This window comes from Anomalospiza imberbis, chromosome 5 (assembly GCF_031753505.1).
Source record: "Anomalospiza imberbis isolate Cuckoo-Finch-1a 21T00152 chromosome 5, ASM3175350v1, whole genome shotgun sequence".
NCBI classification, from domain to species: Eukaryota; Metazoa; Chordata; class Aves; order Passeriformes; family Viduidae; genus Anomalospiza; species Anomalospiza imberbis.
This window is the reverse complement of record NC_089685.1, coordinates 50,621,916-50,647,278: the sequence shown is the minus strand read 5'-3', so window position 1 is coordinate 50,647,278 and position 25,363 is coordinate 50,621,916. Positions and strand designations below refer to the sequence as shown.

General features: G+C 49.3%; 3 protein-coding genes across 4 annotated transcripts in view; all 3 read right to left on the bottom strand.

Moving 5' to 3' along the window:
- Positions 1 to 24,762, bottom strand: part of LOC137474273 (lactosylceramide 4-alpha-galactosyltransferase-like) — a 47,798-nt gene extending 23,036 nt beyond the window's left edge. Inside the window, exons 1-3 of one of the 2 annotated variants that reach the window (XR_010999264.1) lie at positions 24,602 to 24,738; positions 14,808 to 14,925; positions 13,444 to 13,979 (exon numbers count right to left, since the gene is read on the bottom strand). The gene's annotated coding sequence lies outside the window, so the exon portion shown is untranslated. Of the gene's footprint in view, positions 1 to 13,443; positions 13,980 to 14,807; positions 14,926 to 24,601 lie in introns of those variants that run through there. The other variant, XM_068190695.1, reaches the window with a different exon arrangement.
- LOC137475015 (lactosylceramide 4-alpha-galactosyltransferase-like) lies at positions 1,399 to 2,884 on the bottom strand. The gene has a single exon (XM_068192010.1). It carries the CDS (start codon positions 2,714 to 2,716, stop codon positions 1,586 to 1,588), a length of 1,131 nt encoding a protein of 376 aa, XP_068048111.1. The 5' UTR covers positions 2,717 to 2,884; the 3' UTR covers positions 1,399 to 1,585.
- On the bottom strand, positions 9,009 to 10,478 carry LOC137474269 (lactosylceramide 4-alpha-galactosyltransferase-like). The gene has a single exon (XM_068190685.1). It carries the CDS (start codon positions 10,391 to 10,393, stop codon positions 9,302 to 9,304), a length of 1,092 nt encoding a protein of 363 aa, XP_068046786.1. The 5' UTR covers positions 10,394 to 10,478; the 3' UTR covers positions 9,009 to 9,301.
- Positions 24,763 to 25,363: the final 601 nt, after the last annotated feature.

Sequence of the window (25,363 nt, the reverse complement as noted above, 5' to 3'; positions counted from 1 at the left end):
ACCTTCCACTATCCCAGGCAGCTCCGAGCCCATCCAACCTGGCCTTGGACACTTCCAGGGACCCAGGGGCAGCCACAGCTGCAATGGGCAACCTGTGCCAGGCTCTCACCAACCTCACAGGGCAGAATTTCTTCCTCATATCCAATCTAAACCTCCCCTTTGTCAGTGTGAAGCCATTCCCTCTTGGCCTGTCCCTGCAGGCCCTTGCAAAGAGTCTCTCTGCACCTTTCCTTTAAGCTCCCTTAAGGCAGTGGAGGGCCATGATTATGTCACCTCAAAGCCTTCTCTTCTCCAGGCAGAACACTCCCACTTCCCTCAGCCTTTCCTCCCAGCAGAGCTGCTCCATCCCTCTGATCCCCTTGGTGTCCCTGCTCTGCACTGGCTCCAGCAGCTCCCTGTCCTTCCTGTGCTGGGATCCCAGAGCTGGATGCAGCACTCCCTGCAGCACGGTAGGTTCAGCTTGGATACAATGAAAAATTTCAGAGTGCTTCAGCACTGTGTGCCACAGGCTCCTAAGGGAAGTGGTGGAGTCAGCATCCCTGGAAGTGCTCCAAAACATGAGTACACATGGCACTTTGGGATAAAGGCTAGTGGGTGTGGTGATACAGAATTGAAGGATGGACTCCCTGATCTTGGAGGTCTTTTCCAACCTTCATGTGCTTCTGAGTTTCTATTTTTGTCCTTGGGGACACTGCTCGGAGTCCTGCACCTGGTCCTTCTGTTGATGTGGACATGTTGTCCTCTGGACTTCCACAATGGGCTCAATATTCCAAGGAAAGGGATGGAATGCTCCTCACAGCACTGCAGAAACACGCAACGCTGAGCCCCTTCAGACTGTGACAATGGCTGCTCAGATGTTGGTATCCACAAGAAATACTTCAGCAGAGCAAGGATCTTGATAATTTCCGCTCCTCAAGGAACTGCTTTTGCCTATTTGTTTTCCTGAGGAGTCCCAGACAAGTCATCCCACTGCTGTGGAATCAGAAACAGTATGGAAGCATCATTTGAACTTTTCTCACTTTAGAAGTTTAGAACAACTTCACACTGAGCCACGCAGGGACCTAAACTCTTTTCGGCTTCTTAAAGCAAATTTCATATACACTTCATGTATTTCCCCATGTGTTAAGGATCTTTGCCAGCCATGGAATTCTGCTCTGAGCCCCAGCAATCTGTGCCCTTTGGCACTGCCTGCTATCAATTCACAAACTCAGAAATGCCACAGAGAGCAAGCCAATGGTCCCCACAGCTGTTGAATCATCACAAAAAGCTGCTCAGGTTGTGATTTACAGGAGAAGCCATTGGAGAACATCAAGAGAGGACCAGCTGAGGGATGCTTATGAATGAGCTCAATCTTCCTTGCAGGAACTGGTCGCGTGAAGGAAAGGAAGAGAGGGGTGAAGCCAGGTCCAGCTGTAAATTTGAAAGACAAAGGATCTGAGTTATATATCAGGAGTATCAGGTACAAAACCACAGAGCTGTCACACAGAACACCTGCTCTGGGGACTAAAAGCCAACTCTGGCGTAGGTCAAAGGCACTCGGTTTCCTTCAGCCTGGGGAGCATCCCTGCAGCCAAGGGCCCCCAGGTCACACTGCACGCCTGGACAACTCTTCAGAGTCCTGTTTCATCTTTGCATAGGTGGCAGGGCAGAACTGGGAATAGAGCTGAGCCAGCAGAGCCTGTGAGGGGATCTCTAACTTGGTCCCGTGGCTCAGTTTGTTCCATACGTGCACTGCATAGGTGTTCTTAAGGAGTTTCTGAAGCTCCAAGGCACTGACTGCCTCAAACAACTTCTTCCAGTTCTGCCAGGGAATAGGATAAACAACTTCCCGGGCAAGAGCACTCACACCTTTGCAGTTCATACTCTTGATGGTCCTGAGGGAGCACCACTTCTTAAAGACACGAGTTACAAGCCCTGGGCCCTGGTGCCCCCAGGCCCAGCCATTGTAATTCTGCACAAAGTCCTGCATGCAAAGCTCCATGAACTCGTGCTTGGCCTTAAAGGACAGAAAGGCCCCATTCAGTTCATGGTCATCCTGAATCCCAAGGGCATTGGTGAGGTTCTCTAAGTTCTTAAGCACAATGAAGTCTGTATCCAGGTAGATGCCACCAAATTTCCACATGAGGACGATTCTGCAGGCGTCAGAGAGGACATGTAAAAAATGAGGCTCCTGTTGCCGCTGAGGCAAGAACCACTGTGCCAGAGGCGTTCCAGAAAAGAGCTCTGCCAGGTCCAGGGGCCGGATTTCCACATTGGGGAAGCAGCTCAGCAAGGAGAAAGCCCAGTGCTTGGGTAAGGAGGCATTCTCTCTGGCCAAGCCTTTCATGAGCAGTACAATTCTGGATGCAGGGTGTGTCCTGGCCGCTGACTCCACAGAGCATGAGAACAGGTAACTTGGGGAAGTTTGCTCTGAGGTCTCCACAAAAAACACATTTCCTGTGGGAGGAGAGGGCCCACCAGCAATGTCGAGGGCAGAAGGCACATAGTGAGCACAGCTGGTCTCAGCAGACAAGCCGTAGGTGGGGGCTCTGCTCTTTGGGTCCTCCCAGACGCCCCAGTACAACTTGATGTAGGCAAAGGATACAAACCCAAGGATGAGGATAAACAGGGCACAGGGCTTGTGGCTGAGCACCACCCTGGTCAGCTTCAGGAGGCAGCTGGGCATCCTGAGCATTCTCTCTCCAGCCAGAGCATGCTCTCCCGAGACAGCCAGCATGATCTGAAGGCAAGGAAAGAAGAGAAAAAACCTGACAGAGGAGGCAGCAGAGTATGAGCCTTCCTGCACAGGTGTGTCCCAGCTTCATAGCAGTGCACAACAAACTCTGGGAACACCATTAGAGAACTCATCTGTCACCCTCTAGAACTTCAGGTCACTGTCAACACGAGACATGAGACAGTTAGACTTTTTAACTAACAGGTACGCAGTGCCCTGGCAGGAGGAAATAGGAATGTTCCTTATGACCATTCCTGGAACCCTGTCAACAGACACTGTGTGGAGCTGCTGCCCACTGACAGCTGGTTACCATGAGCGGACTTGTTTTCTCCTGACACACAACGTGTCCTTCCCCCAAACCAAACACAAGCCTCAGTCTTCCAGATGTTGAGCCGGCAGTTGCTGCCTTTCCAAACCAACCACCTGCTCCTGCAGAGAGCCTGCCCCATTATTCACGGCAGCCTAGCCTGGCAGGATGGATGGAGGCTGGGAAAGGAATGGATGCAGGGCAGCTCAGGAGGCAGATGCAGACAATAAGGTCATGAACTGCCTTTGTAAAGGGAGTCCCAAGGCTGCTTCCCAACCCTGCACAGGCTACACTGGCTGTGCCCTGCTTAGTTCTCCCAGTGGATCCTGCTGGTGGACAGGCAATCCCTCCGCTCTCCTGCCCTTACTTCCTCTCTTCTTCTGGCAAAAGGGAGGGATGGAATGGAAGAAATCATTAACAAGGCAGCAACAAACAGGTAAGTCAGTCTAGCTCCATCCCCAGTGTTAACATCAGCATTGCTGGCCTTGCCTTTCCTTATAGCGAGGGGCAGCAGAAGCAGCAGCTCCTGTGCCCACCACTTGGCCCCAAAGGTCAATGAGCAAGGGCACATGAAGAAGCAGTGAGGAAGGTTGTTGCTTTTAGGACCAGAGGAAATGGTCTCAAGTTGTGCCAAGGGAGGTTAGAGTGGACTTTACTCAGGATTTTACTCCCTGGAAGAGTTACCAGGCATTGGCACAGGCTGCCCAAGAAAGTGGTGGAGCCACTGTCCCTGGAGGTATTTAACAGACATGTAGATGTGGCACTTTGGGATTGCTTTAGCGGTGGACTTGGCAGAGCAGTCTTTGGGGTCAGGCCCAGGCACTCAAAGGTCTCTTCCATCCTAAAGAATTCCATAATTTCTCCTGCCTCCCTGAGCTCTATCTCCAAAGTCCCACCCTGCAGGACAGAAAGGTTCAGGAAAGGGGAAAAGCTTTAATCCAGCAGCTGTAACCAAAGTGGCAGGGCACACAATAAAGCACCCAGCTGGCACAGTCCCATTTGTCATTGCTCCTTGATCACTGTGCCTGGGTCACCTACGGAGCTTCCCCTGTGGCCAAAAATGCCTTGTTAGCCGCACTGGGAGGCACCCAAATGTCAGAGCATGGAGCCACCACTCTGCACCAGGCACTGGGGGACAGAGGAGAGGCAGCCAATACACAAATGATCAGCTCTGGATCCACACAAAGTTTTCTCCTCCTGCACAGAAATGCCAGCTTGTGCTGCCAGTGCTACAGGCAGCAAAACCCAGCCCACCCTGCCTTTTACAGACCATTTACATTCCCCACACTCCACACACCACAGCTGGGTCAACCCGGTAGATTTTTTTTTAAGCTCTAGAAGGCAAAGAGACACAGACCAGGCAGAATAGAGCCAGGGCTGTAGAGAAGGCAAAAAACTCACCTATCCCCGCTTACAAGACACCACAGAATTTCCTGTTCAGCTCGAAAATATATTTACAATATGAAAATCTGAGAGGATGACAACACCTCTAAGGTCTGACACCGCCTTCCCCTTTGGAAAAGGAACGAGGACAGATGGGAGTCTGAACAGAAGTGGAAAAGTGAAGGGGAAGGGTGCAACACCTTTTATGTAACCAGTAAAAGAAGCAAAGGTCATGGGAATTCACCGTGAATAAACCAGTTAGTTAAAAAGTAATCAAAATAAAGGAGGAAATTGAAACCACACTGTTGCTACACTTTGAGCTTCAGACAGGTGGGAAAATGGCTCAATTTGTTTTCTCCTCCTTTGCTAAGAATTCCCAGTGCTCACACTGCTTCTGCGGCTGCCGTGATAACTGAGCTGAGCCTTCCATAGAGCTGCCTGCTCCCACCCCAAGCCCTAAGTACAGAATGCCCCCTTGGAAACACACGCGCTTAACCAAATGCTCTACTCCTTCATTAGGGAATACTCCCTGATACGCCAGGGACCTCACTGGAGGACTTGGCCACTTTCAGGTGTTCCTCATTCTATGGCAGCTCCCCCTTGCCCCTGTGATCAGGGGTGGCTGACCTTCCCTAGCATGAGACATGCTGGCACATTCATAAAATCCCTCCTTTATCAGTACAGCCACTAAATTCAGGGATTACTGCAGTTCCTCCTCAGCTGTCTGTAACAAATATTGCTCTGTAGTGTCCCAGACCCCTCTCCTCTCCCCAAATCCTTCCATGCACAGCAGCACCATGGATGGACTCATGACAGCTTTTCTCCCAGCACAGGGACTCCACAACCACCTGATCCAGTGTTTCACCACCCTTCCTTTCATTCTAACTTGCCACACTTCAATGTGTGCCCATTGTGTCTCTGCCATCTCCGCATTGAACACAGGAGAGTCTCACTTGTGTCCTTCACCCACCCACCTTCAGCCAGGTGTTTCACACCCTGACCAGACAGCCCAGCCTGCTCTAGTGCAAGAAAAGACAGCAGAGCCCTCCCAGCCGCTCGCCACGCACCGTGTGCTCCAGTCCCCTTCTCACCTTAGTGGCCCTTTGCCGGACTTGCTCCAGTACGGACACGCTTCCCTCATGCTGGGATCCCAGAACCAGCCCTCCAGGTGTGTCTCACCAGTGCTGAGTGGTGGGCAGTGATTTGCATTAGGGATAGATGGATGACCCCACAGCATCCCCTGCCTACATCCTCAGTGACATCTTCATCTTAGCAGGTGTCTGCTGGAATCCCACCCAGCAGACAGGAGATGGCCCGGGAAGTTCCTGGAGCATGTGGAAGAGAACTTGCTGACACAGCTGGCAGGCCAGCCCACCTGGGAAGGTGTCCCAGGGGATCTGCTGTTTGCAAACAGAGGAGCACTGGTGGGAGATGAGGGTGCCAGAGACCATCTTGGGTACAGTGACCGTGACACGATTTGGTTTCAGTTCTCGGTGAAGGGAGGAAGAAGGAGGAAGGGGGTCAGCAAAACCACTGCCTTAGATTTGTGAAGGACAGGCTTTGGTCTGTTCAGAGCACAGGTTGAGAGAATCCCTTGGGAGGCAGTCTTGAGGGGCCAAGGAGCCCAGGAATCTGGACTTTCCTCAGGAAGGAGGTCATAGAGGTGGAGCAGAAGCCCATTGCAATGTGCCGTAAGCTGGGTCAGGGAAGGCTGGCCTGGATGAACAGCAAGCTTCCACTGGGACTCAGGGGAGAACAGAGAGTTTAGCAGCCCAGGAAGAAGGGCCAGGCAACTCAGGAAAACTACAAGGATGCCATGAAGTTAATCAGAGAGAAAACGACAAAGATAAAAGTCCAGCTAGAAGTCAGTCTGGCCACCAGGATAAAAGTCAAGAAAAAAAAGCATTTCCAAATGCATTAATGACAAAAAGAGGCCAAGGAGATTCTTCATCCTTTATTGCATGCTGGGGTGGGAACACGACCTCCATGGATGAGGAACAGGTTGAGGTACTCAATGCCTTCTTGACCTCAGCCTTTAACCAAAAGCCCAGTCACCCTCTGCATATCCAGCCCCCTGAGCCAGAAGACAGAAACAGGGAGCAGAACAAAGTCCCAACACTGCAGGAGGAAGTTGTTAGTGAGCTGCTGCGCTGCCCAGACATGCGCAAGTCTAGGAAGATGCCATCCTTCTGCTGGCAGCTGCTGAAGCAGCTCACAAAGGCCCTCTCTCCATCATTTATCAGCAGTCCTGGTGAACCGGAGAGCTCCAGGGTGACTGGAGGTTGGCCAATGTGACAGCCCTGTATGAGAAGGCTTGGAAGGACAGCTGGGGGAACCAGAGGCCTGTCAGCCTGACCTCGGTGCCAGGGAAGGGTAGGGAACAGATTACCTGGAGTGCAATGACACGATGCGTGCTGCACCACTGGGGCATCAGGCCCAGCCAGCAGGAGTTCAAGCAGGTCCTGCTTGACTGACCCAACCTCCTTCTGTGAACACCCAACGGGTGGGGAAAGGCTGTGGATGTTGTGTACCTGGGCCTTCAGTAAAGCCCTTGATCACCACTCCCACAGCGCTCTCCTGGGGAGCATTGTCCTTGCAGCCCACGGATTTAACAGGTTCCCTGTTTGCTGGGAATAAACTGCCTGGATGGCTGGGCCCAGAGAATGGTGGTGGAATTAATCCAGCTGGCAGCGGGTCACTGGTGCTGTGCCCCAGGGCCCACTGTCAGAGCCAGTCCCGGTTCATATCCTTGAGGTTCAACAAGACCTGAAGTGGCAGGTACTGCCCCTGGGTCACAACCCCCAGCAGCTGCAGGCTGGGAAGAGCCCAGCAGGAAAGGGCCTGGGCCTGCTGGTCCACGGTGCATGGCCAGGAGGGCAGGAAGGCCAAGGGCTGCTGGCCAGGGTCAGCAATGGCGTGGCCAGCAGGACCAGGGCAGTGACTGTCCCCCTGTCGTGGGCACTGGGGAGGCCTCACCCCAAGTGCTGCGTCCAGTTCTGGGCCTGGCACTGCAAGATGGACATGGAAGGGCTGGAGCGTGTCCAGAGGAGGGAACGGAGCTGGGCAAGGGGCTGGAGCACAAGTCCGATGAGGAGCGGCTGAGGGAGCTGGGGGTGTTTAACCTGGAGGAAAAGAGGCTCAGGAGGGACGTTACTGCTCTCCACACCTCCCTGTCAGGAGGGTGCAGCCAGGTGGGGGTCAGGCTCTGCTCCCAGGGAACAAAGGACAGGATGAGGGGAAATCAATAGAATGGTCTGGGTTGGAAGGGACACTAAAGATCATCTTCTTCCACCCCTCCTGCCACGGGCAGGGACACCTTCCACTATCCCAGGCAGCTCCGAGCCCATCCAACCTGGCCTTGGACACTTCCAGGGACCCAGGGGCAGCCACAGCTGCAATGGGCAACCTGTGCCAGGCTCTCACCAACCTCACAGGGCAGAATTTCTTCCTCATATCCAATCTAAACCTCCCCTTTGTCAGTGTGAAGCCATTCCCTCTTGGCCTGTCCCTGCAGGCCCTTGCAAAGAGTCTCTCTGCACCTTTCCTTTAAGCTCCCTTAAGGCAGTGGAGGGCCATGATTATGTCACCTCAAAGCCTTCTCTTCTCCAGGCAGAACACTCCCACTTCCCTCAGCCTTTCCTCCCAGCAGAGCTGCTCCATCCCTCTGATCCCCTTGGTGTCCCTGCTCTGCACTGGCTCCAGCAGCTCCCTGTCCTTCCTGTGCTGGGATCCCAGAGCTGGATGCAGCACTCCCTGCAGCACGGTAGGTTCAGCTTGGATACAATGAAAAATTTCAGAGTGCTTCAGCACTGTGTGCCACAGGCTCCTAAGGGAAGTGGTGGAGTCAGCATCCCTGGAAGTGCTCCAAAACATGAGTACACATGGCACTTTGGGATAAAGGCTAGTGGGTGTGGTGATACAGAATTGAAGGATGGACTCCCTGATCTTGGAGGTCTTTTCCAACCTTCATGTGCTTCTGAGTTTCTATTTTTGTCCTTGGGGACACTGCTCGGAGTCCTGCACCTGGTCCTTCTGTTGATGTGGACATGTTGTCCTCTGGACTTCCACAATGGGCTCAATATTCCAAGGAAAGGGATGGAATGCTCCTCACAGCACTGCAGAAACACGCAACGCTGAGCCCCTTCAGACTGTGACAATGGCTGCTCAGATGTTGGTATCCACAAGAAATACTTCAGCAGAGCAAGGATCTTGATAATTTCCGCTCCTCAAGGAACTGCTTTTGCCTATTTGTTTTCCTGAGGAGTCCCAGACAAGTCATCCCACTGCTGTGGAATCAGAAACAGTATGGAAGCATCATTTGAACTTTTCTCACTTTAGAAGTTTAGAACAACTTCACACTGAGCCACGCAGGGACCTAAACTCTTTTCGGCTTCTTAAAGCAAATTTCATATACACTTCATGTATTTCCCCATGTGTTAAGGATCTTTGCCAGCCATGGAATTCTGCTCTGAGCCCCAGCAATCTGTGCCCTTTGGCACTGCCTGCTATCAATTCACAAACTCAGAAATGCCACAGAGAGCAAGCCAATGGTCCCCACAGCTGTTGAATCATCACAAAAAGCTGCTCAGGTTGTGATTTACAGGAGAAGCCATTGGAGAACATCAAGAGAGGACCAGCTGAGGGATGCTTATGAATGAGCTCAACCTTCCTTGCAGGAACTGGTCGCGTGAAGGAAAGGAAGAGAGGGTGAAGCCAGGTCCAGCTGTAAATTTGAAAGACAAAGGATCTGAGTCATATATCAGGAGTATCAGGTACAAAACCACAGAGCTGTCACACAGAACACCTGCTCTGGGGACTAAAAACCAACTCTGGGGTAGGTCAAAGGCACTCGGTTTCCTTCAGCCTGGGGAGCATCCCTGCAGCCAAGGGCCCCCAGGTCACACTGCACGCCTGGACAACTCTTCAGAGTCCTGTTTCATCTTTGCATAGGTGGCAGGGCAGAACTGGGAATAGAGCTGAGCCAGCAGAGCCTGGGAGGGGATCTCTAACTTGGTCCCGTGGCTCAGTTTGTTCCATACGTGCACTGCATAGGTGTTCTTAAGGAGTTTCTGAAGCTCCAAGGCACTGACTGCCTCAAACAACTTCTTCCAGTCCTGCCAGGGAATAGGATAAACAACTTCCCGGGCAAGAGCACTCACACCTTTGCAGTTCATACTCTTGATGGTCCTGAGGGAGCACCACTTCTTAAAGACACGAGTTACAAGCCCTGGGCCCTGGTGACCCCAGACCCAGCCATTGTAATTCTGCACAAAGTCCTGCATGCAAAGCTCCATGAACTGGTGCTTGGCCTTAAAGGACAGAAAGGCCCCATTCAGTTCATGGTCATCCTGAATCCCAAGGGCATTGGTGAGGTTCTCTAAGTTCTTAAGCACAATGAAGTCTGTATCCAGGTAGATGCCACCAAATTTCCACATGAGGACGATTCTGCAGGCGTCAGAGAGGACGGGTAAAAAATGAGGCTCCCAGTGCCGCAGAGGCCATGAGTACCACCTTTTAAGGGGTGTTCCAGAAAAGAGCTCTGTCAAGTCCAGGGGCCGGATTTCCACGTTGGGGAAGCAGCTCAGCAAGGAGAAAGCCCAGTGCTTGGGTAAGGAGGCGTTCCCTCTGGCCAAGCCTTTCATGAGCAGTACAATTCTGGATGCAGGGTGTGTCCTGGCCGCTGACTCCACAGAGCATGAGAACAGGTAACTTGGGGAAGTTTGCTCTGAGGTCTCCACAAAAAACACATTTCCTGTGGGAGGAGAGGGCCCACCAGCAATGTCGAGGGCAGAAGGCACATAGTGAGCACAGCTGGTCTCAGCAGACAAGCCGTAGGTGGGGGCTCTGCTCTTTGGGTCCTCCCAGACGCCCCAGTACAACTTGATGTAGGCAAAGGATACAAACCCAAGGATGAGGATAAACAGGGCACAGGGCTTGTGGCTGAGCACCACCCTGGTCAGCTTCAGGAGGCAGCTGGGCATCCTCAGCATTATATCTCCAGCCAGAATCTGCTCTCTTGGACAGCCTGAAGGGAAGGAAAAAAAAAACCTGACAGAGGAGGCAGCAGAGTATGAGCCTTCCTGCACAGGTGTGTCCCAGCTTCATAGCAGTGCACAACAAACTCTGGGAACACCATTAGAGAACTCATCTGTCACCCTCTAGAACTTCCAGTCATTCTGAACTTGAGACACATATCCAAATCTCTGGAGAGGAGGAAACCAATCAAGTCGCAAACAGGACAGAGAACTCAGCAGGCACAATCCCATTTGTTATTTCTTCCATGATCACTGTGCCTGGGTCATGAATGGAAACTTCTCATGTGATCAGAAAATGGCTTCTTAGAGGCAATGGGATGTGTCCTAATGCAAGTCACTGGCACTTCGGGGACAGAGGAGAGGCAGCCAATACACAAATGATCAGCTCTGGATCCACACAAAGTTTTCTCCTCCCGCACAGAAATGCCAGCATGCGCTGCCAGTGCCACAGGCAGCAAAACCCAGCCCACCCTGCCTTTTACAGACCATTTACATTCCCCACCCTCCACACCACAGCTGGGTTAAGCCTGTAAATCATTTTTTGAACTGCGGAAGACAAAGGGGCACAGATTTGGTGGGACAGAGCTGGTGCTGTAGGCAAGGCACAAAACTCACCTGTCCCGGCTTTCGACAGCACAGAATTCCCTGCTCAGCTGAAAGGATGTTTAGAAAATTAAAGTATATGAGGATGACTACAACACTATGGTCTGTCACTTGCTTTTTATGAAAAGGAATGGTGAGTATATGGAGAAAAAAAAAGGGAAGGATGTGACATCATTCATCCGTAATGAGAGCTGATACAAAGGTCACAAAGATGCATCGTGAACAAACCAGTTAGTTAAAAAGTAATTAAAAAAAAAAAGGAGGAAATTGAAACCACACTGTTGCTACACTTTGAGCTTCAGACAGGTGGGAAAATGGCTCAATTTGTTTTCTCCTCCTTTGCTAAGAATTCCCAGTGCTCACACTGCTTCTGCGGCTGCCGTGATAACTGAGCTGAGCCTTCCATAGAGCTGCCTGCTCCCACCCGAAGCCCTAAGTACAGAATGCCCCCTTGGAAACACACGCGCTTAACCAAATGCTCTACTCCTTCATTAGGGAATACTCCCTGATACGCCAGGGACCTCACTGGAGGACTTGGCCACTTTCAGGTGTTCCTCATTCTATGGCAGCTCCCCCTTGCCCCTGTGATCAGGGGTGGCTGACCTTCCCTAGCATGAGACATGCTGGCACATTCATAAAATCCCTCCTTTATCAGTACAGCCACTAAATTCAGGGATTACTGCAGTTCCTCCTCAGCTGTCTGTAACAAATATTGCTCTGTAGTGTCCCAGACCCCTCTCCTCTCCCCAAATCCTTCCATGCACAGCAGCACCATGGATGGACTCATGACAGCTTTTCTCCCAGCACAGGGACTCCACAACCACCTGATCCAGTGTTTCACCACCCTTCCTTTCATTCTAACTTGCCACACTTCAATGTGTGCCCATTGTGTCTCTGCCATCTCCGCATTGAACACAGGAGAGTCTCACTTGTGTCCTTCACCCACCCACCTTCAGCCAGGTGTTTCACACCCTGACCAGACAGCCCAGCCTGCTCTAGTGCAAGAAAAGACAGCAGAGCCCTCCCAGCCGCTCGCCACGCACCGTGTGCTCCAGTCCCCTTCTCACCTTAGTGGCCCTTTGCCGGACTTGCTCCAGTACGGACACGCTTCCCTCATGCTGGGATCCCAGAACCAGCCCTCCAGGTGTGTCTCACCAGTGCTGAGTGGTGGGCAGTGATTTGCATTAGGGATAGATGGATGACCCCACAGCATCCCCTGCCTACATCCTCAGTGACATCTTCATCTTAGCAGGTGTCTGCTGGAATCCCACCCAGCAGACAGGAGATGGCCCGGGAAGTTCCTGGAGCATGTGGAAGAGAACTTGCTGACACAGCTGGCAGGCCAGCCCACCTGGGAAGGTGTCCCAGGGGATCTGCTGTTTGCAAACAGAGGAGCACTGGTGGGAGATGAGGGTGCCAGAGACCATCTTGGGTACAGTGACCGTGACACGATTTGGTTTCAGTTCTCGGTGAAGGGAGGAAGAAGGAGGAAGGGGGTCAGCAAAACCACTGCCTTAGATTTGTGAAGGACAGGCTTTGGTCTGTTCAGAGCACAGGTTGAGAGAATCCCTTGGGAGGCAGTCTTGAGGGGCCAAGGAGATTAGTGATGCCATTTCAAGTAAATGTGTGGACACAGGAACTACAAACACCTGATGGGCTGTTTGTAAATTTACTACAAATTCGGTAGCAAAAAACAGATATGAGGGGGAAAGGTCCAGCAATCCTTTGCATACCTAGGTAGCTGCTAAGGGTCTGGAACAATGAATATTACCCATCACAAACAATCTGACAGAAATATTTTGGGGACCCACCAGAAAACAGCTGAAGATCTCAATTTTCTCCAGATTTACAGATTTATGAGAGTAGAAGAGGTGAGATTTGACAATAACAGCATTCAGTAGGGAACTAATCAGTCTGCTAGGCATAGAAACACAGAATAGTATCCAACAGGGATGCATCCACCAGCAAATTCCCCTAGCATTTAGGGGAAGTAGTTTTTAGCATTTTACCAACAGCTTTAGAGCTCCTCCTCCTGAACCAGAGAGGATGGCAGACCAAGCACGTGTGAATGTTTGAGGTAAGAGGAGAACAAATACTGTAAATGTAGTATATTAGACCAATAAAATACTGCAGCTGAAGGCAGAGGACATTTAAGGCACCTGTCTCTTAACTGCATCTTCTGTATGTATCATGACTTCACCTTTCCAGAATGAACCCTGCAATATCCAATTCACGTAGAGTAGGTTTAGAACTATGTTTTCTCCTGAAACAAAAGAAAGAAGTATACACACCCTCTTGTATAGCTGTAATGAAATGTTAGATAGACACTCTGTGGGATAAGATGCATTAAAAGCAAGCCACAGCAAAGAGTCAGAGAATGAGATTACCAAGTTTCTACCAAAAAATAAACAGATTGTGAGAAGAAATTATTTGGCAGTTTTGATAGCTGCTGATTCCCAGATCACTGTACACAAAGCAGCCACAGATATGATGGCATCTCACTGAAGCTGTCCAGAAAAAGTATCTACAGGCTCTGTTATTTGCAACAGAGAGTATCAATGATGTACCTAAGCAATGGCCACAAACAGAAAATCAGATAGCCAGACATGACAACATCATTACATTTCAATCAGCCTCCCTGAACACAATAAGCAGTAGCCCAAGATGAAGGGAAAATGCTCAGTACTGCTGTTACACCTAGACAGTCAGAAATTTGTAGGGTCAGGTTTGTTAGGCAGGACCTGCCTCTCATGAACGTGTGCTGGCTGGGCCTGGCCCTGGTTGGGGACGCTCAGTATGATCTGTTCCACAGCCTTCCTTGGTATCGAGGTCAGGCTCAAGGGCTTGTGGCTCTCCAGACCCTCCTTTCAGCCTTCTTGTAGATGGGTGTCACACTGGCTAACCCTCAGTTTTCTAGGACTTCCCCAATACACCAGGGCTGCCAGTAAATGATGGAGAGCAGCTCTGTGAGCTTGTCCACCAGCTCCCTCAGTGCCCTTAAGTGGATCCCACCTGGCCCCACAGATTGCAAAATTTTAAGTGGAACAGCAAGTCACTGTTTCCTCCTGGATTACAGGGGTGTTATCCTATCCCTATCTCCCAGCTCAGGGGGCCTGACACCCAGATAATAACTGGTCTTTCAGTTAAAGACTGAAGCAAAGAAGGCATCAAGTACCTCAGCCTTTTCCTCATCCTTGGTGTCAATGTTTCCCCTCATATGTAAAAAAGGATGGAGAATCTCCTTGGCTCTTTTTTATTAATGTATGTGGGGAAAAAATCGTGTTATCTCTTATGGCACTCGCCATTAAATTCTAGCTGGGCCTTTGGCCTTTCTGACTTTCTCCCTGCATAACCTAATGACACCTTTGTAATCCTCCTGAGCCACTTGTCCCTTCTTCCAAGCTGGTAATTTTTTTTTTTTCCCTTGAGTTCAATCAAAAGCTCCCTGTTCATCCAGGCCAGTTTTCTTCCCTGCTGGCTTGTCTTATGGCACATTGGGATGGCCTGTTCCTGTGCCTTTCAGATGTTGTTCTTGAAGAATGTCCAGTGTCCCTCAGGACTGCCTCCCAGGGGACTGCCTCAACCCTGAACAGGCCAAAGTCTGGAAGTCCAAGGTAGAAGTTTCGTGACTTCATTCCATACTTCAAGAATTGAAAACTCTCATTTCAAGACCACTATGCCCAAGACAGACTCCAACCACCACATCTCCCACCAGCCCTTCTCTGTTAACAAAGAGCAGGGCCCAGCATCCCCAAGTTCCTCTTACCTGTAGCCAGATGCAGAAATTAATTCTGGGTTGTTTCAAAGTGATCTCTGAACTCCCTTCCAATCTCATTCCCTACCGACCTTCTGCCTCTCTAGGAGGCTTCATGTTCCTTCTACAACTGGAAAAAGTGGATTAATAATATTGGTAGCTTTACTATCATTTGGAAATTGTTTTCAAACAGTGTTTTCTATAGTCTCATGGTGTTGCCATATTTAACGTGCCAGACCTCATGTGCCTACTTCATTTTCCCTCTGGTAATGGGTGCCATTTTGAAGAGTGTTTTATACTTCTCCTACCTCTGCCAGCATATTACAGGATGCTGTTTGGCTTCATCATTATACACAAATCTAACTGTCAAGATCTCAGCTTGGGTGGTAATGGCAGGGTGCAGCTGAGTGACTTCTTCCTGCAGTTCTCTTTTCTGGACTCTGCCTGTTCATCTGATTTCCAGGAATGGTTATAAAGCAAAAAAAACAAAACAAAACAAAACAAAAAAAAACCCAAAAACAACCAACCAACCAAAAAAAAAAAACAAAAACAAAAAAAAACAGAGACCAAGAGCCAAGTGAACAAGGGAATGGTCACAATCACTTGAGAGAGATAAACTTGAAGTGAAGTATGTGTGAAAAAATAAAGGGGTGATGTTCATAAATGGCATATCCAAACAGAGCACGGGGAGAGCTTGGCTTCCCCTCTTCTCTCCTGCTGAGGACACACCAGCCCTAGGCAGAGCTCAGTCCCCAGCACATAGCAGATTAAGACAGGTAACGGCACTTTCCCACAAGAATCTACTTTGCACCATGGCCTTCCAAGACTACACATTTTGGGAGGAGGGAAATAAAACAAGGAGGAAAATAAAAAGGGGAAAAAGAGCCCTACAGAGCATTACTCTTCACTGTGTGTCCTGGATGCCCCCAGCACGAGAGCTCCTGGCACAGGAGAGCTCTCAGGCAGCACAGAGAAAATAATCATCCTTCAGTCACTTCCCAGGAAGTGGGCAGTGATCAGGATTACCTTCCTGATCCTCCCATGCTCCTCTTCTGCTGCACTGGCCAGTTCTGCTCTCCAGCCTCACCTCTGGCTTCCCCCTTGAGGCACAGCACCCTTGTACCAGCTAACCTTCATGAGCCCAAGGACAGGAGACATGGCATGAAATAAGCTGTATAAGCACACAGTTTAATTGAAGGGCACTGTGATCAGTGTGGCAATGCTTTTCTCAGAAGTACCTGGATCTTAATAAAGTTAAAAACCCAGAAATATTTGACAAGGAATATATTCTTTGAAGAAAAAGGTTAAAAAGTCATCTGAAAGATGCAGAACATTTTAGTGTCTCCTCTGCTTTAATCCCTCTTTATCTTTTGGTAAAAGTTTGCATAATTAAAAAAAATAAAATTAATACAATTCAACAGTAAAAACCTAAGTTCTGTCAGTCAAATCAGAAATGTGCATAATGTAACAGATAACTATATTATGCCTCCTAAAGAAAGCTATGGGTCAACTTGATAACAGAATTTTCCATTTCAGATTAATTGCTCTTCAGTTGAAAACAAGAAGAAAACTCTGCTGAGAATTTTTTTTCTCTCTCATTTTCTTCCCCCCTCTATTGAACAAAAGTCTTATTGTTCTATGACTTTTCCAAGACACCTTCAGCCTCTCAGACTGGCCACTTTGGAATGTTTCTACACTACCTGACACATCACCTGGCCAGCAGCCCTGGGAGCAGTCACCCCCCGGTCAGCTGCCCTTCCCTCCAGACCCTCTGCTTTCCTTGGGACTCTGAAAGGGTAACACACATTTTCTGTCTGTACAGCTGCAAGAAACAGCAAGACCCCAGCAGCCCATCCCTAACAGCTTCCACCCTTTCTTAAAAATGTTCAAGCAGAGGCAGAGTGTGCTGCTCTGACCAGCTGCGGTTTTGGTGTACAGTGGGTGGGGTTTGTCTAGTTTGGAGCTGGTTGGAACCAGCTGGAATCATGGCCCCTTTCCACACAGGTGAGCCCTGCAGTCCCTGGCTCCCCAAATCCTGCTGGTTCTGCCTCAGAGCACTTTGCAGTGTTTAAATACAGAGAAGTCCCGAGGGATTTCTTTTTTTTTTTCTTCCTGTAAGGATGAAACTTGGATTTTAATGTTGGATTACCAGCTAGTGAGCTGCTCTTCACTACCCAGCGCAAACAAAACTGGTTATAAAAGAAATGAGGTGGTGACGGTTACTGATTTCCTGAATTACTCATATATTTGTTTCCCTTCCCTTTGTGGTAACACCAGTTTCCAAAAATGACCCATCCAATTCTTTAGAAATTCTTTAAAGAAGGAAGATGAAGGATTCTAAATTCCATGTCATCATTTACCGACCTGAACGCAAAGGACTTGCCAACAATTTATTGATGGCTTCCTATGGATATTCTCAGTTCAATCAGAGAGAAAAAGAGGTTTCAGCTTATACTATAAATTCTCTTTATAAACTTAACTAATTATTCATTCCCGTCCTGCCTCATTCCTATCCCATATTTTATTATTTGCTTAAACCTGTCAAGAGCTTATCCCAAGCAGCTCCTTAGCACGTACCAAAGGGCTCTCTACCAGTTAAACAGGAAGATAGGGACATCCCAGCACTGCCACACACCTATGAAGACTTCCCAGAAAGCAAGGCTTTGTGTCACAACTAAACCAGCCCAAGGAGAAGTTGTCAACAAAGAGGGGGTTACCTCAGTAATCTGAGGCAGAAGACTTGGCCTACAAAATAAATATGAAGCTTCCTTGAACATTTGGTTTCCCCAGAACAACTTGACTGAAGCACAGCTGTGAGGGAGAGTAGTTAAAAGCACTGCTTCTTCCTCAGCACTTCTCCCTCACAAACATCAAGGAAATAGTGATGATCTGGTTTGGTTTTCTTAAAAGATACTCCACAGCTTAACAGGAGAGAAGTATAGAAGTATCTCAGGCAGTAGATAGGTGCAGCAGGTTCCAACAGCTGTTTCAGCAACAGCGGTGAAAGCAGCAGGGAAACTGCAGGGTCCTCTGGGGCACTGCAAACATCCCCGAAGCCAGAGAAAAAGCTCCATTTTTTTCCCATCATGTCTGATGTAGTTTCAGCAGAAGCTACACAACAGCTGATGGTGATGCACCCCTGAGGTTCTACCCAGCAGTTTCAGTGGAGGAAATAAAGCAAGAGGAAAGACCACAAGCCCAGGAATGACAGCCACGCCAATGCAAACATGCAGCTGTGTTTGCCTGAAATTCACTCTTGTTTTTACCTTAGAGGTTCTTTGTGACTGCCTAAAAAGTAAAGCAAACATTAATAGATTTCCTGGTCCTGTCAGAAAGAGGCGCTTTAGGACTGTGCTGGGACAACAGAGAGATGACTTGGGAACAAAGAGGCATCACAGCAGCCAGAGACAAGAGCCAGGTCCTCCCTCACTGAACCCAGGCTGTGCTTCTTCCCACGGGGCCAGGGAGTGACCTGTTGAGTGCTTTTCTTGTGGCACACAGGGCAAGGAATAAACTTGTTTATTTTTTTCAAGTCCCTTTTGTGTGGCACTTGCTGTGCAGGACCATGTACCACATTCCAGCAGCAATCCCAACAGGCACAAAGCAGCTCTCACGCTGCCAGAGCCCCATCCCGTCCCAGCCCCAATGGCTGGTTGCTCACAGCTGCAGCAATGTGTTGTTGGCTCAGCAAGACACAGTTTCCATCCCAGAGCTTCCAGAGGCAGACAGGGCTGCAACCCACTCCAGGTGATACAAGACAAGTTTAGAGCACTTCCACACAGGTCAGATGAAACACCGTGTTTAAATGCTTTGTTAAATATGGCCCTTGATATTGAGTACAGGATATTTTCCCAGATTAACATTAGAAAAGATCCAGAGCACTTTTGCTGCTGCTTCATGGAGAAGGTCAAATCCATGATTCCATTCCTACTTGCTAACAGGTTTTGCCCTTGCTTTTGTTTTTCCCAGAAGGCCAAGATTTTTATTTTTTAAGCTTTTCCTTTAAAAGCCAATGGAAACATTAAATCACAGGAAAATTCACAAAATCTTAAAATCTCAAACTAGAATCAAAGCACAATTGTCAAGGCAGACTTTTAAATAACATTTGGTACACCAAAATTAAACATACTAATCTTGGATCTAGAGCTAAGGCAATTTAGAAATAACCAGTGGGTGTAATCTCCAACAAATACATTTGGTGTTAAGGCACCCTTAAGTGAAATTTAAAAAAAAAAAAAAAAAAAAAAGGCTGCTGAAAGTTTACATAAATCAGCTCCCAGTTACTGTGTTTCAGAGCAGCTACAGACAGGCATTTACTTCCTTTTGAGCACAATGGTAATTTCAAGACTGCAAAGCTTTCATCAAGAACAAATTAGAAAAACCCTCCTAGAACTACAGACTGCACAAATTGTCAAAGCAAAGCATGTGGGTTCTTTCCTTCCAAAGATCACAGACAAAACTACCCCGCATTGCACCTTCTGCTTTTACCCCTTTGCTCTTTCCAGTCCACCGCGTTTGCCACGAGCTGAAATAGGAACTGATACTCTGAATTGCTACCAAGTGCTGTGGAGAGCTGTGGTAAAGACTGTTCTCTAGGAATATTCAGAATGAGGCAGTCTGCAGCAGAGAGATGGGCTCAGGACTTGTGTTGTGATCTGTGCTTCTCCGCTCCTGTCCCAGTGCTACAGACTGCCAGGGAGCAGCTGCAGGTCAGTCTGTGTGAAAGCATTGCCACAATCACAGCCTAAGGGAGAATCACGGGGCCTTTCCCAAGGCTGCACCACGTACTGTCCTTACCACATTTCAAATGCCTTGACTTTTTACACCTAAGTTATAGCTTCCTGTTTGTTGAGGAATACCCAAACATTTGGAACACCGAATACCAATATGGATACCTGATACCAATATTGATAGCCCGATACCAATACATTTGGAACACCAAGAGCTAATGCAATTGGTTCTGTTTACTTCTGCACACTCCATAAGAATATGCCATTTGCACTTAGCTCAAACAGGGCATATCAGGATCACTGGTGAACTCCCTGAATGCCTCCTTTTAAAATTCTATACTGTTCATGTGCCACACGGCACTTACACAGAGACTCCACCTGCCTGATCAAGAGCAGAGACTTCTAACACTGAAATTGTAACTACCTGTTCAAATGAACACACGGCTAAACTATGGGAGGGAACAGCTGGAGCGGTACCAGGGCAGGGTTTGGGTGGATTTTGGGAAAAGGTTCTTCCCCCAGAGGGTGGTGGGGCACTGAACAGTCTCCCCAGGGATTTGGTCACATCACGAGCCTGAGAGAGCTCAAGGAGTGTTTGGACAATGCTCTCAGCCCAGGGTGGGATTGTTGGAGTGTCCTGTCCAGGGCCACGGGTTGGACTCAATGATTCTTGTGGGTTCCTTCCAACTCAGCTGATTCTACTCAAATAGGGGGCTGATGGGGAAGTGTCATTTCTGCCCTGCAGCTTTCCCAAAGCTTTCCAGGGAGCTGTGCAGGTATGAGCTGCCCTCCCTGGGCCCAGGCCACCAAGGTGTGGGGCAGCAGGACCCTCTGGTGACATCTGCTCCTCACTATTCAAGGGTACCTGGGATTACCCAGGAAGATTAATTTTCTTAACTTTACAAAATGCTGTTGCCAGTCTTAAGACCACTTGTTGAAATGCAAGATTCTGCATGTCCTTGCAAGGATCTCATATGATCTTGACTGTCTCTTAAGTGAAGGTTCATAAAAACAAACAAAACACCACAGCTTGATGTCTTCCTCAGATTTCTGTGCCTATGTCATGAATGGAGAGGTAAGATTTACTTGCACCAAGCAGACACAACAGCAGAGCAGCAAAGCCCCAGCAGCAGGAACTGCACAGCCAGCCAGACCTCCCTGCTGCAGAACACAGCATGCCAGTCATGTGGGAGCTGTAACCTGCCTCCCAGCTCAAAAAGGCCTGCAGCAATCTGAAGCCCACCCCATTTTTTATGATTCTTCATCCACCCCCTTCAGGATGGGCTGTGGCCCTCTCACTTCCTCATGGCAGTTGCATAATTTCCCAACACTGTTCTGCTCAACACCTTCCTCCCCAGTCTGCCACAGCCCTTGACCCCAGCACAGGAGACACTGGGGAGCAGCAGCTATTGAAGGATGGCTTCAGGAATCAGAGGTGACCACCAACCCACAACCCCTGAGCTCTGAGGCAGGACAGAAGATGGAATTGCACAACAGAGAAGAAAGCTCTGGTATCTCACTTTTCAAAAGAACACAAGAGAATCATTCTCAGCACCCTGTCAAGAAAAGTTTCCCGACACCTTTTTTTGTAGGCCATCTTTTAGGTCTTCTTTAACTGAAAGGAGCAGCTTTGTACTTCACAGGTTTTAGTTTTCAGAAAGCAACTACATAAATCCCTCACCAATACTTAACATGAAAGGGATGGCAGAATTTGGCTGTGTAAAGCTGCTGGAAAGGGCAAAGAGACAAAAGGACAGATGCGAGCAGTGGGCAAGCTGGGAAACTGATACAGCTCCATGCCACCAACAGCTTCCAAACAGTAGTTTCCTGTTACTGTGTTTCTGCAGGAAGCCATGCAGGCTCTTGTGTGCTGGGGTATAAAATTTAAGACTAAACACTGTTCTAACCCTCACAGCTCAAAAGAATACTGGCACATGGCTAGAAAAGGAGCTGCCCTTTGACGGCACATCTGAGGAGACCATGAGAACACAGAAGCCTGAACTCCACCTGATCAGGAAGTGAGAAAATTCTGTTTTTTCACACTATCACTGTTAACTACAAGGAAAGATGGTCTAACAGCAGACTACGCGTGGATTTAGGGGACCTCTATTTATTTTGCTGCTCTGGAACAGGTTTCTTACAGACCAAGGAGCAGATCATTTAGAACTGAAGCAGGAAGTGTCACCTCTGATTTGAAACTATACTGAAGTCAATGTCTAAATTTCTTCAAGGATCTCAGGGGTTGTATTTCTGTCTCACAACCTTCCTCCTATGAGTGTTGAGGAAGTACTTTCCTATCTGAGAGTGCAACTGCAAGGTTGAACTTATTAAAGATTGGGTAACATTAACCTTGCATAGACAGGAGGTGTTATGAAATTGTATAAAAAAACATGTGAATATTTTCTTTTCTAGGAGAAAAATCAAAATAAACATGACTTAATCCTTCGCTGACAGGGGAGTGGTTGGTTCACAATGCCATAATCTGAAGTTCCACCAGATCTCATTTAAACTGTTGGGTGGAGTTCCCAGCCCCAGTTTAAGATAATTATTAAAGTCAGTGAAGACAGGAAAAAATTAGTTACAAGAAATGAGTTGGTAGCATATCACCTGTTTCCCAGTGAAAACACCACCCAAAAGAAGATCTGTGAATCTGTTCTGGAACCTGAACAACCCAGCAACTTGAGGTGTTTTAGTGTTAATTTGATCAGGAGTAAAACACACCCCACTGATGAGAGAAGAGAAAGGAACCACAAATCCAGAAGACACTGTCCAAATTTTTGACAAACCTGAGAAGCACAACCCTTAGGGAGCTGAATAACAGCACAGCTATGTTGATTTACTGGGGGGCTGCCAGTAGAGATAAGAGGGGTGTCCCTGGTCTCTCCTGCCATCACATACTGTAACTTGATCCAAACCACCAGGGCACAGACAGCAAGGCACATCCAGCACATGGATATCCTGCTCCCCCGGTCTCACCTCTACACAGTCAACAGGCACATCTGCATGGTTTCTCATGGTGACTGTGACTGGCACAAAGGTTTCTCTCTGTTCTAGAGACCAAATGAAATGAAAGCAAGATGGAAGAATTACTCATAAGCACCTTGTGCCAAAATATTTGCTGGTAACAAAGCCAAGGTGAGGGCTGATTGCTGCTAAAGGAAGTGGCCCCACTCCCTCCTTCTTCAGGCTCTTCCTTGGTGTTCCTCTGAAACTGCCTTGACCGGCCTTGCTAAAGCTAAAGCAGCAAAAGTCTGCTTCTGCTGAAGGTTTAAATGTTCTTCCTTGTGGCACAGACACCAGTGAGACAGACACAAATATTGGCACGAAAAGGTTCTGTAACAGGCATCCAAGCAGGCTGCATCCTTCTGGTGTCACTGAACTTCAGTGCATGGTAACTTGGCACAATGATGCCCTTGAACAGGAAAAACTTCATTAGAGCCATAGAGCTTGGATGCAGAGAGCAAATGCCCCGAGAGTCAGTAGAAATCCCACAGGAAGGAAATCTTGAGGCACGGGGAGAGCTGCTCCCTGAACTGCACACCCAAAGCTGAACCTGGCAGGCAGACTGCTTCTCACTCAACTTCATACACTCCTGCTCTCAAGGGTAATGGCCATTTGTGTGTTGCTAAACAGGGCACATGAACAAGAGAAGTGCATTCACCAGTCAGTGTTTCCTCCTACAGAGCCACAGACTCGAGATGCTGCTGGGATTGCTACCAAACCCAAATGCAGAGGTATTTGAGTTTTTTGAGATTTCCTCCTCTGGCTTCCGTTGCAACAAGCCCCATGGATAATGGTGCAAATCCACCGGTGTCTTCAGAGTAAAGAAACAACCAACCTATTCTGAGAAACCTCTCACGCATTAGAAGGCAACATGTTCACTTAACCAGGATGGTTCATTTTTAGCCAAAGCTTCTAAACTCGTCTTCTTTCAGCAGCATTAATAGTTTTAGGTTACTACAGTTACAAGAGCTCTGTATATTTATTTTATGCCTCTTTAGTAGGTGCTCTCTTCCCCCTCTCCGACAGTTCTATTGTGAATCTCCATCTTTCTTCCTCAGACCTTAGCCCTGTCCAGACTCCGACGTTTTCCAGAGCACGTCTGCCCGGGAGCACGGCAGCCAACTGCACCCTCCCTGCTCACCAGTTCTGATGTCTTTCCACCCTCTCAGCCAAGCCAGACCTCTTAGTCACCGCTGGCAGAGCGGAATTCCGCTTTTCTCCCAGCTGACCCCTTCCTTTTCGTCCTCCCACTGCTGCCATCCTCCCAGAGCTTCCAGCGCCCCACCTGCGCTCCTGGGGCAGGATGGAGCCCTTGCAGCCTGCGGCACAGCCGCCCTCACTCGCCCCTTCACCACTGCCCCCGACAGCGCTGCCCGCGCCACGCAAACCTCACAGAGGTGCGGGAGACCCGAGAGGGGCTGCCCTCCACACCCCACAGCCGAAAAGCCGCCGCCCCTCCGGGAGGGAGCGCTGAGAGCCTCCCCCAGAGCCCCGGCGGCCGCACGGAGCCGGCCCGGCGCTGCCGGGGTCCCGCTGCCGCTCCGGCAGCACGGCCGCTCCGATCCGCACCTCCCCCGCCCAAAAACGCCCCTTTCCCCGAGCGGGACACGAGGGCCAAGCCGCCTAGCCCTGGTCCAGCCCTGTTCCAGCCAAGCCCCGCATCCCCCCGCAGCCCCGGGCTCACCTCGGCCGAGAGCGCGGCTCCGTCCCGCAGCCCCGGCGCCGCCCCCGCCGCTCCCACCGCCGGACGGGATCGAGATGCCCCTCCCGGGGCCGCCCCTCAGGTCAGGTCAGGTCAGGTCAGGTCGGGTCGGGTCGGGTCGGGGAGACCCCTCGGGAGGGACCCGTTCCCTCCCTGAGCCCCGGAGCGGCGGCGGCGCCCCGCGGAACGGCCCCACCCCCGGCACTGCCGCTTTCGGCCGGGCGCTCTGGGGTTTTTAATTCCCACTGTACCACTTAAAATTGTCCTAAGGATTTTTCCCCCCGCCACCTCGCTCTCTCCTTTCTCACTTCCAGGAGTTTGTGGTCTACCCCGCAGCCAGGTAACCCGAGCCGTCCCCGCGCAGTTGGTACCTGTGTTGTCTCGCTCGAGTGGCGATGCATGGCAGCGTGACCCACCCTGGCCAGAGACATCCCGACATCAGGAGCCGCTAATTACGGACAGGAGGAGGAGCAGGGGAAGGCGGAAGCTTCCCACACCTGTTGACGCCAAGGGAGATCATATACAAAGAGGACGGGAGTCACTTAAGAAGGGAAACTGAAAATTGCAGTTTAAAAAAAAAAAAAAAAAAAAAGGCAGCCCGTACCTGAGCTGCTGACGTGTTGCAAAGCAAGTTTCAAACGTACTCTCAAGCAGGAGGAACTTTTCTGTTAAATTCTTGACAATGATTGCTTGAAAAGTTCTTAATGAGTATGAACAAAGGAAAATTTGGGCTTTCATTTAGAAAAGCACCATTGACTACTAGGCTGCTGTAGGGTGGAGTAAATTGCATTGGAAGGTCACCAGAGATTTTGCGAAGCAGGTTAGGTGATATAGCCAAGAATGGTTTAGGCAGAGATATTCCTACCTGGAGCAAGAGTTGAACACGAGCTCTTTAAAGATGCCTCCCAGCCCCGTGTTTTGATTCCCGCGACATTTATGTGTTACTAAGGTGTTACAAATGTACCTGTGACAAACCTAACCTTTCCACCACAGAAATACTGACATTGCTGCAAACAAAAATGCTTTCCCAGCAATCAAGTAATCTGAAATTGCTTCTCCCCACCAATAATGTGTTATTTCTTTTATCAGAACAGGTCTTAATCAAATTTTAAGTTAAAAGAGATTTCAAGATA